The sequence below is a fragment of the Nicotiana sylvestris genome, chromosome 5 (assembly GCF_000393655.2).
Source record: "Nicotiana sylvestris chromosome 5, ASM39365v2, whole genome shotgun sequence".
Classification (NCBI taxonomy): Eukaryota; Viridiplantae; Streptophyta; class Magnoliopsida; order Solanales; family Solanaceae; genus Nicotiana; species Nicotiana sylvestris.
Window position 1 is genome coordinate 87,530,690 of NC_091061.1, and position 11,591 is coordinate 87,542,280.

General features: G+C 32.8%; 1 protein-coding gene across 1 annotated transcript; it reads right to left on the reverse strand.

Annotated features, from left to right (window-relative positions):
* Positions 1-4,302: 4,302 nt before the first annotated feature.
* LOC104217692 (abscisic acid receptor PYL4-like) lies at positions 4,303-5,182 on the reverse strand. The gene has a single exon (XM_009767998.2). The coding sequence runs from the start codon at positions 5,105-5,107 to the stop codon at positions 4,460-4,462; it is 648 nt and encodes a 215-aa protein (XP_009766300.1). The 5' UTR covers positions 5,108-5,182; the 3' UTR covers positions 4,303-4,459.
* Positions 5,183-11,591: the final 6,409 nt, after the last annotated feature.

An 11,591-nucleotide genomic window follows, 5' to 3' on the forward strand; every position in this document is an offset into this window, starting at 1 on the left:
CAAGTTACCACCGGGTGTTCTATCAAATTCTGTTTTAGCTGTTGTGAAGCCAAAGAGCTTTTGGGGTTGAGTCCTTGAGTGAATGCCTGAACTGCCCAGTCATCCACAACCGGAGGCAGATCTATTCGTTCCATTTGAAACCTCAACACAAATTTCCTGTGCATTTCGTTATCTCTTTGTTTCACTTTGAAAAGGTCTGATTTTTTGGTCTCGACCTTGATAGCCTCGGCATGAGTTTTTACGAAGGCATCTGCAAGCATAGAAAACGAATTAATGGAATTAGAGGGTATGTTGTGATACCATATCATTGCTCTTTTCGATAGGGTCTCTCCGAACTTTTTCATCAAACCGACTCAATTTCATCATCTTCTAAGTCATTTCCCTTTATGGAACATGTGTAGGAGGTAACATATCCATTCGGATTCGTGGTTCCATTACACTTTGGAAATTTGGACATACAAAACTTCTTCAGGATTGGTTTCGTTGTTGTGCTTGGAGGGAAAGGCTTTTGGACAAATTTGTTGGAGTCCAGGCCTTTCAATATCGGGGATGCTCTTCGGATTTGATAAACCCTAGAGTTATAGGTCTCCACTTTTTTGTCGTTGGATTCGATCTTCTTTTCCCCCGATTACACCCGCTTTGTTAGTTCCTCAAGAATCTTTATTATTTCAGGGTTGGTCCCGGGTTCAGCTTTGCCTAGTCTTTTGTGGTTTGTTCATTTTTTCGGGTATTTTCCCGGGTTGGTTCAGGCTCAACTCTACTAGGGGCATGACTTTGGTTCTGTAATTGTGCTATCGCCGCATGTTGAACTTGTAACATTCCGAAGATCACCCACAAATTGATCCTATTACCTTCACCGTCGTGCGTACCCCGAGATACTGATCGAGCTCCTCCGCGAACGTTGTTCTCTAGGTCAGTAGGCAAGTTTGCATCGATGGCCACATGTGAGTTGGCATCGATTGGGTCTGCGACCGGGACTCCATTGGGGTCAACAGGGGGCACATCTTTGCTAGGCACTATATTGTTGTTCTCGCCATGGTGGCCAGACTCAGCATCAACGTTCAAGTGAGCAGATTGAGAGTTTGACATTATTAAATTTACCTAAAATTAAAATCTCAAAGAACAAGCGTAAAACAGAGTGTGTTATGGAAATTTGTATCAAATTACTACTATTATCCTTAGCCCCACAGTGGACGCCAAACTGTTTACCCTTAAAAACGAATAATAATTGAATTTATACGTGGTTTTAAGGATATATAGGTTAATTCAATACAAGTGATCAATGACGTTAGATTAAGCAAATAAAAGAAGTAATAAATGGTCAAACCAATGATAAGAGAGAGCCCTAGCTCGGTTAACAGCTTAATGAAGAACCTGCCTTCGGTTCTAAACTTGCACTTATGAAGAACTTATGAAGAAAAACAAGAACTTTAAAAAAACAGAGAGAACAACAATATATTATCTTGATATGCGTGTTTCAATGTGTCTAATGAATTATAAGTTTCCTCTTATATAGTAGGGGTTAAGTACAATCCTAAGAAAGGTAAAAATCCTCTATTTTGCTAATCACTGATTTTTTGCCGAAACGGGCCGAGATTCACGCCGTAATATCCGGTTGGGCATGGACATCACGGCCCTTTGTTAGTCGTGTGCAGTTGTTTGATAATGCTCCCCTAAGTCTTGGGACTCAAACCGGACCCGAAGGTCGTAGTCCCGATGTCCCCGAGGGCAGGTGTTTTGCTCGAGCCCGTTACGAAGGGCTCTTTGCTTTGACTCTGATTCCTTACGATCACGTCCCTGCTCCATTTGTCTCACCGAAAAAGGGGATGATCAGTGGGCCCGATTTTACCCGTATACAAAGTGACTGATGACCTATTGTCTTTAGTATATGAAAATTTGACTGTACGGACAATCTACAGAATCCTTGACAACTGTTATAAGTAATATAATTAGGAAAACAAAAAGGACATGCATTCAATAAAAGCCTCCTTGCCCACTTGCAAACCAACTTGCAAAGTTGTCACCTTCTTTGCATTCCGGAACACAACATAAATCTATGGAGACCCAAAATGAAAAGGTTTTTAAAGTAAATAAAGCCACCACTTGCCTTTTGTTTGAACGTCAAGTTGGTTAGAGAGAGCAAATGTTGATTCTTCTCATACAATGACCAGCTTTTTCTAAATATAAAAATTCATGTTGTGTTTATTCCTTTTTTATTTTCTCCGGTCAATTATGCAGCAGTTGAACTAGCACATGTGGGATCATCCCTACTACAGAAGATCCCCAATATATAATTTCCTACCAGAAAATAGATTTAAACTATATACAGGATAGTGTAAAGATTTTTACTCTATCAATGAACTTCTACATGTTATTACATACATTCTATTTTACAAATTGTCATATGAGGCTTACTATAAACTAGAACATGTAACTTAACCTGTTGATGGAAATAAAATATGATACTCTTAGTGCACGAAATTTATACTCTTTAGAGAATCAATAAAATCAAGAAAAGCCAGTTCCCATCTCACCAACAGCAACAGGTTCAGTACGTATTCAGTAACTAGCAATTTTGTCACAAAGAAATGCAAACAGTACTAGATAAATTAAAAACAATGTTATTCCCCGAAGCTTACAACTGGTGAGGCCTTTTACAACTATGTTTAGTTGGAAAAATTAATTAGACCATATGAAATTTAAATAATGGACATTCGTGCACAGGGGCGGATTTAGGGGGCGCAAGGGGTTCACCCGAACCCTCTTCGCCAAAAAAATACACTGTATATATAAGGCAAAATCTATTTTTTACCTCTATATATTAAGTTTTGAACCCCCTTAACACAATCAAAAAGTTTAGTTTAGTGGTCAAGGGGGTTCAAAATCTACATAAGATTATGAGTTCAATTCTCACTAGATACAAAAAAAAAAAAAAAAAAATTGAACCTTTAGTGGAGATCCTGCCTCCGCCACTGTTCGTGCATTGTGTTATTTAACAAATTAAGCCTAATGATATATTAATCTACAAGTTGTAGAGATTTCCAAGCCGTGGTTGCTGCCAAGGAGGATATGTATACTATTACTGATCTTCTTTATTTTCTTGTTAGAGCTATGGAGATAAAACAACTACACTATAATATATAAGTGTGTGTTTTGCTTCTTCAGCAATGTATGATCAGTACACGAGAGCAAAAGAACATTATAGTAGAGGTGCATTCAAGATTTAAATTTTATGGGTTCAAACTTTAGGGTTCTTAGTATTGAACTCATTATATACTTAAAATTATGAGTTCATATGGACAATCATAGCAATTTCAGTAAATTTTTACACATAAATGTGTATTCCGCATCGAAAGTTATGGGTCCAATTGGAGTTGTTATAGGACTACATCCGCACCTAATTATAGTGTAATTGTTTTATCCTCCAAAACCCTAACAAGAAAATAAAGAAGATCAGTAGTATACCGTATACGTAGACCGTAGTATATACCTCCTTGGTAGCTACGGCTTGAAAACCTCTACAATTTATGTAGATTGATATCTTTGACAATGTGAAGCATTATTTTTGCAAATTAGAGCACTTCACGACAGCAATTCAGTTCTATATGGTTTCTACTATCAAAAGTGAACTAGTTCCCGCGTTTGACCTTTATTAGGCCATTCCACTGTCAAATTCATAAGCTAAAAGCTTGAAACTTTAGCACTAGCAAAGGAGATACTCCCTCTATTCCAACTGAACCTATTTCTTTTTTGAGCTTTTCCAAAAAAAATGATTTCTTTCCAAATTTAGTAATAATTTAGCTTAAACTTACAATTCTACCCTTAATGAAAAGCTTTTATAACTCTGAGCCCCTTTTTGACTTGTTTAAGACCACAAATTCCAAAAGTTTTATTTTTTCTTAAACTTGTGCCCAGTGAAACATGTTCACATAAATTAAAACGGATGAAGTACGATTTTTAATGTAGCTGGGCCTCGCTCTATCTAATATTAAGAAAAAAAATGGAGCTCAACTATGTATACACACTAACAACTAACAATTAAATAGAATCACTTAACTGAAAAATAAAGCTGCTCAAGATGTTAGCTAGTACGGTCAGTCTAAATATATGTACATTACATTCTTACAAAATGCACCCCTCTCAAAATATCATTATGAATGAAAAAACTTAAGACAGTTGCATTTGGAAAATTTCACCGCTGCAAGAGTACTGTAACGGTGTATACGGGCTACAAAAGCACCAAAGCTATTTAACTCGGAAGGCAACTTAAGTTAAAACCTCCTAAGCAAACAAAAGCAAAAATATCTATCAATATATGAACTTTCATTCTCGTCATGATCTACAACATTGAAAACTCTAACTATCATCCCAAAATTAAAAAAAAATAGAACAAAAAAAAACTTAAAAAAGATTTCTGGGAGACTAAATGAAATATACAAATTCTAAGGGGATTAATTAGTCATTTTGATTTACTTTTGCTTGTAGCGAAGTTCCCTGCGATCTGCGCTAGCGATTGCAAATTGCAACGTACAATTGTATCCACAAATACACACGTTTCTTCCTTAGTATTCCCTTGTGGAATATCCACCACGTACGATTCCACCACCACCGTCCCGATATCATCCGTCGCCGTTGACGATGGGTGCAACGTCGTCACCGACCGGTAATTATTCAACCTATGATCGCCGCCGACTACGCTGAAACTGATGACGTGCTTCTCATCGTCTAAAATCTCCAGCCTCTCCGTACTAGAAGCGGCGGGAAGGCCGGAAATTACGCGAACTTCCCTCAACGTGCCGACGTTTCCATCGCCGCCGATGACGTGGCAGCTCTTAAGGAAATGCTTGTACGCTTGCGGGTTGTCGAAACGGCGGACTAGGGACCACACGGCGTCAATCGGGGCGGAGATGGATTGCACCACGGCGGAGCAGCACTGGTTGGGATCTACAACGTGAGTGTGGTAATGTAGGAGATTTTTGGGGATATTAGAGATGGGAACGGGGATAACCCACGTGGGCTGAGGTTGTTTGTGCAAGTTTACGGCGAGTGTGGCGGCGGGGGTGGCGGTTGTAGGGCTGATCCGTTGAAGCTGGAGTGAACAAGGCATTTTTATTATCTCTACTTCTCTTCTTCTTGAAAGGAGATCAGATGAGGATGGAGTCTTTACAAGTAAAAATGGTGATACTAGTATATATATACAAATGCCTATAGAGAGAATTAGAGAAATAAAGAAAGACTTTTGATATTTATAGTAATAACACCTCATAACATTTCTTTGGTTACGAGACTTTTGAAATTTGTAACTTAAAACATTTCATAATATTTTTGGGACAATAAAAGTTTCTTATTAATGATAAAATAAGAAAATAAGTTAAATTATTTTTAAATTTAGAAAAAGTGAGTATAAAAACTGATGACACATAATAATTACAAAAGAAGTAAATACATTCCAATAAAAATATTTTTGCAATATTTTATTATTTTTATGCATTAATAATGTAAAAAATATTTTCACAATAATCATTTTGTAGTAACAAGCTAAGTAGTAATCCTTATGACATTCACTAATAGATAATAATTAAAATAATAACTAATAATGTTATCACATGTTCAATTGATACAATTTACTTATACTGTATGTATATATAACCTAAATCGTCTTTTTTAAAAATACATATTGAAAATTAAAAATATAGCGTTTTAACTATATTAAGAGTTAATAAGTTATTATTGAAAAGGAAAAATATGTCACTTTTTTGCTTTTGGTGAAAACCAAACATTAAGAAATTATTTTGATCATGCTAAACACGCCAGAAAAGAATATAAATGTGTGTCTAGGAGTCTAGTTGTGTTAGTTTAATCTTTCCTCGGAGAACAAGTGTTAAAAACCAAAATCAAAGAGACAGAAAAGTTGATGCTTCCATGCAAGTTGACGATCAACTTGCCATACAACTCATTTACTAATATTTAATTGCCCCTGTCCTTCCCTCTAATTACGTGATTTGCCTGATCTTTAGTTATCTTAAGTTTTTTTTCCCAAATGACATAATAGCCCTTGAAGTTTCTTCTGAAGACTACCAAGCACCCACGTCACCCCAAAGCGGTTCCGCGGAGTCCAGAACCCAATTATGATCTTTATGGATAAGTATGACATAAATATGTGTAAAAAAAGAGTGATCGTTCTATATATATAACGCGGTTTTATATCGCGCTATACTTTAACGGTATTTTAGCCGTTAAAGTATAGCGCGGTAAATAACCGCGCTATAGCTGATGTTAGCATTTTCATGCATAGCGCTTTAAAATACTGCGCTATACATGTTCATGTACGATTTGTATATCTATCCTTCTCTTTCTTTGGAATCTATCTATCACCAATCTTCTTTGGAATCTTACACTTCCTTTACAAAGATTATGTATTTCGTTACGTTGTTGTTTGTCTTTTAGCTTTTAACGCTAAACTTCAAAGAAGAGTGAAAAGAGAGAATGGAAAATGAACTATGTATAGCGCAATATTTTAAATCGCTATGCATGAAAATGTTAACATCAACTATAGCGCGGTTATTTATGGCGCTATACTTTAACGGCTAAAATACCGTTAAAGTATAGTGCGGTATAAAATTGTGTTATATATAGAATGATCACTCCTTTTTTTATATATATATTTATATTATACTTGTCCAAAAATACCACAATTAGGTTCCAGACTCCGATTCCGCGTCCCGCAGCCCTGCGAAATATACGCAATAGTAACGAGGCAATCGTAAGGAAAAGGGGAAAGGTGACAGTTGGATTCGACCTTTTTCTTGTCATCAAATTTTAGGAAAAATAAATGAAATATCTATCATCGATTGTCATATGATGCCACCATTATTTATAAAAATGAAAGGGAAATAGGTTTAAAAAAATTAGAAAAATGAAGCAGTAACTTTTAGTGGATATTATAGTTTTGAACATAATGAACAAATTTTTAAGTCGTCCTTAAGTCCTCAATGGATAGTTCAATCTACAGGAGTTCACTATATTCGAAATACGTCATTGAATTATAGCTACACTTTGCGCTCCTAGTTAACTACTACTAATAGAAACGTAAACATTCTTGTAAAGAGATTAAGGAATTAGGAAAAGTCCTCTCATGAAAATCAAATTTGACCGTCTTCTATGAAACTGTAACATCAACGGAAGCTTAAGGAGAAAAAGATGCTTAAGAGCCCATCCACTCTTAATTGTGTAAGTGTTTACTCGATTTGACTAAATTATGTACATAATTGATTAGTGATTGGACTCACAAGAGCGTTGCATAATAAGTTTTAATTTAGTTGAACTTTTAATATTTCCCTAAAAATCATATGAACAAGTGGGGCAAGCTTATTACCAAATTGTTGTATAATAACAATAGAATGGCTCGTTGGTAAATTCAGCAATCAATCATTCGAATATGAAATTCATACTACTTGCAATTTAATTTTCTGCTACAAGTATAACTTTAACTGTGATTAATTCCAATATGCATCACGAGGTCTTCTAATTAGATGTCCTTTCTTCATATCTTTATCTCCACCCCTTTTTATCAACTTGATTTTTTTTTTGTCGCCCAACACAAAGTAATACTCCATGTGTCCCAATTTAATTATAATATATATATATATATATATATATATATATATATATATATATATATATACATATATATAAAACAGCCCAACTAAGAAGAGAAAGATTTAAAAAAAGAAAAAAAAGAAAGGTAAAGTAATTAAGTACAATACAATAGACACGATTAATAATAAACACGGTTAATTTCATGCAATTTATATTTGATAAAATATCACATTTTATTTAATTCATACCATATAGGAGTATGTTTTATTATCACTATTGTATTTTAATTATCTATATAAACAAAGTGGGTAAGAAAGAATGTGGTGTGCATTCATTTACAGATTCAGCTATAAGAACTTGTGTTTTATTGGGGCATTTTACTATAGGAATGAAAAGAAGCTTTTAACCTTTCTATATATAATAAATACATATAAATAACATGACAACAGACGTGTGGTGAAAAGTCATTTTGTGTTAAAATATTTTAGTATGTATTACTATCATGTTTTATGGAGTCAAAATAAGAAGGATTTTACTTTCACATAATAATTTGACAATCGATATCCCATCTAGTTGATTGATATATTTATTTTTGTAGTTATTGTAGTAGTTGCCATAATGTATTTTGCGGAACTTACATTTTTATTTAATGATGAAAATTATTAAAAAATCTAGCACTACTATAACTGTTGGAATTGACGACCAATTATTTTGAAAGGAGACCAAATCTCTTATACGCTCTTCCAAGTTTGTCATGAGTGTTAGATTTATTCTAGCTCTTGTATATATTGTTGGTTGAATCTTTTTTATTTGATGCTAGAAGTATGTTTTTTTATCAAACCTATATCTACAGTCTTCGCTCTCGTCGATTTTGGAACTACTTGTAACACTTGATGAAAATTACTTCCAAATCTCATTACTTTTCACCATATGATTCATAAATGTTTATTATACCTCCGAAGCTCTTGTTAACTACTTTGATTGACTGACACTTAACCATTGATGCGTATGTTCCTTTTTAGAGGAATCAAATACTTAAACTTTATACCAAAATCATTAACTATTTTAGGACAAAACTAAAAACACGTGCATTTTGGAAAGATCCAAAGGACCTATAAATGATGCGAATTAGGAGTACCAATTAAATAATATAATAGTTAAGCCAAGTGGAAAACACCTAAATATAAGCAAAGTGGAAGAAATAATACCTTTTGATGCAGAATTTTGTTATGGAGTAATATACTTGTCAAAAGGTTTATGATGGAGAATAAAGAATAGTGACTTCTTTTATAGAAGTGTTTGAATCCTTTTTTCGGGAATGGATTCCTAGAGGTATTGGTATTAGTTTTGGATTCAGACAATATAATTAGACGTTGTCAAATATATGAATTTTTAGGAAATATAATGTGTTCCTAGGAGGAATTGGTATCAGGTTTAGGAACAACTGGATGTATTCATATATGTTTCCTACGACTAATAGGATTAGAGGGCCGACGTTGGAATTTCAATTATGAACTTTCCTTCGGAGTTATTATATTTAATATTTTAAGGCTGTATTGGTAAACCAACATTGTGTTCATGCTTTTATAATAATATAATAATAATATATAGATTACCAAATACTTTTCAAAAGTAATAAACATTCTAAAATGACATAATTATGCAATTATAGTTGTAAATCACTTAAAGAATACAATAATACCTAATAGTGTTTTGTGATTGGATGATTTACTTTAATTTAGTCAAGCCTTAATAATCCAGGTACATAGAAGTCATATTTCTATAGATTAAGATATATTAATAACGAAGAATACACGATAAAATTAACGTCAATAGATAATAATGCAATCTCTAAATTCAACTCCAATTCTGGTTAATTAAACTTTAGTCGTGTGTCTCATCCATAAGTGTACATGCTCGTGCTTGAAATAGTTTAGTATGTTTAAATATCAGTCATCACTCATGTACCTCGTGTTCTTTTTTTTTCCCCTCTCAAAATAATCAATGTGGTTGTTCATTATTTGCATCATATTTGAACAAATATTTTACTTGTAAGCTATTTTATTATATTATTAGTGAGTGGTTATTTTTGGTTGAATTTCGTAGTGGCTAAAGTTTTATACATGATCCATCCAACGGCAAAATTATTTTCTAGAAGAAATATATAATTTAGCTTTTAAAGGGCATAAACATCAGTTTACATAACGTATGACATAAAGTGCTACTTTTTTTATTTTTCATTTGCCATTTTCTACTCGTTTTCGGGCCTAAATTATTCATATTCTTTTTCTCTTCAAAACTTTGAAATTAATATTGAGCATGTCTTTGTCTTTGCCACGTAAATTAAGAGGAGATTACTTATAGTCGAAGCGTACAACAAAATATTAATCCGAAACTGCAAGAAAAAGAAAAAGAAGAGTGAGTAGACAGAAATTTATTAATTGATGAATTTTCTTAATTTTAAGAAAGTTAAAAAAAAATCACCAAGTTAGTTAGTTGTGTACTTTAGCGAATTATATAAACAAAAGTTTTCCTCAATGATTTATGCAAATCTATAGTACGAATCACATATTATTTAATTAAGAGTAATATAGTAAAATATAGTAAGTACACACAAAAATGTAAAAAGTAAAATAAAAAATAAGCATATTCATGAGTGAAAAATGTCTAAAATAGATGTTTTGAACATTTATCATAAATATAAAATTAAATGAAAAATAAAAAATTAAATGCTAATACATTAATATTCAAAAGACTGCGTACTGTCCAGATAAAGCTAACCATCTAAACTATTGTACAATAGTCTCGGAAGTCGAAATCAAGTTACTCAATAAAAATAAAAATAAATAAAAAAGGTTTTATAAATTACTACTACACTATTTTCGGAATACCAAAAACAATCGCAAGAGTTATTTTATACTCCTGCTTGAAAAGTTGTCGAAAAATTATTCTTTTTTTCCTTATATAATAAGTCCAATTTTTTTACTGTTGCAATTCATTAATAACAAAACATATGGGTCGGCTTTCAGAACTTTGTAAATGTTAACGAAATTTTTTATTTTACTTGTATCTATGTACCAATTTGACTTGAACTCTACCATTAATGAGTTACTTTTACGTTTTTGTACATAAATAATGTAAAAAGTCAACTGTAATATTTTAGGGTTATTTTGGTCTACCAACATTGTATTCATGCTTATATATGTGTGTATATTAGCCTGTACCAAAAAATGATACTTTTATGTATTTAAAAATAATAATTTTTTTTTAATAAAATAATTTATAGTCTATGTCTTAAGGTATTGGTAAAGTCTGCATACATATTAATCTCCCAGGACCCGACTAGTGGAATTACAGTTGACTTGTTATTGTTATTGTTGTTATAGTAATGAGATAATTTATAGTCATAAATATCTATACATTATTTTAGATGATAAGTTTAAAGTTTTTTTTTATTACTCTCTCTGTTTCAGTTTATGTGAACCTATTTTCTTTTTGGTCCGTTCTAAAAAGAATGAATCCTTTCTAAATTTGGTAACAATTTAGCTTAAACTTATAATTCTACCCTTAATGAGAAGTTTTACAACCACATAAATACTTTGGGGCACTTTTTGACTTGTTTAAGATCACAAATTTTAAAAATCTTCATTTTTTCTTAAACTACGTGATCACTCAAATAGGTTCGCGTAAATTGGAACGGAGCGATTAGTTTTTATGTCAAATAAAAGTGCATCACATAAGAAGGAAGAAAAAGTCCATCATATCTACTGCCAAAGGTCTCTTCAGATTATAACCCCAATGGTACACTTGCAGCTTCTGCAGGCCAACCACTTATCAACATTATCTAAAGCACTGGTGTTTTGTCATGCCAAATGTCTTGTAAACCGCAGTTTTATCCATGAATAATAAAAATATATTTTTCCGGTTACTAATAACAATTAGCTGGTTATTCATCATTTTTCGTGTTATCAACCATGCTTAACGACGTAAAC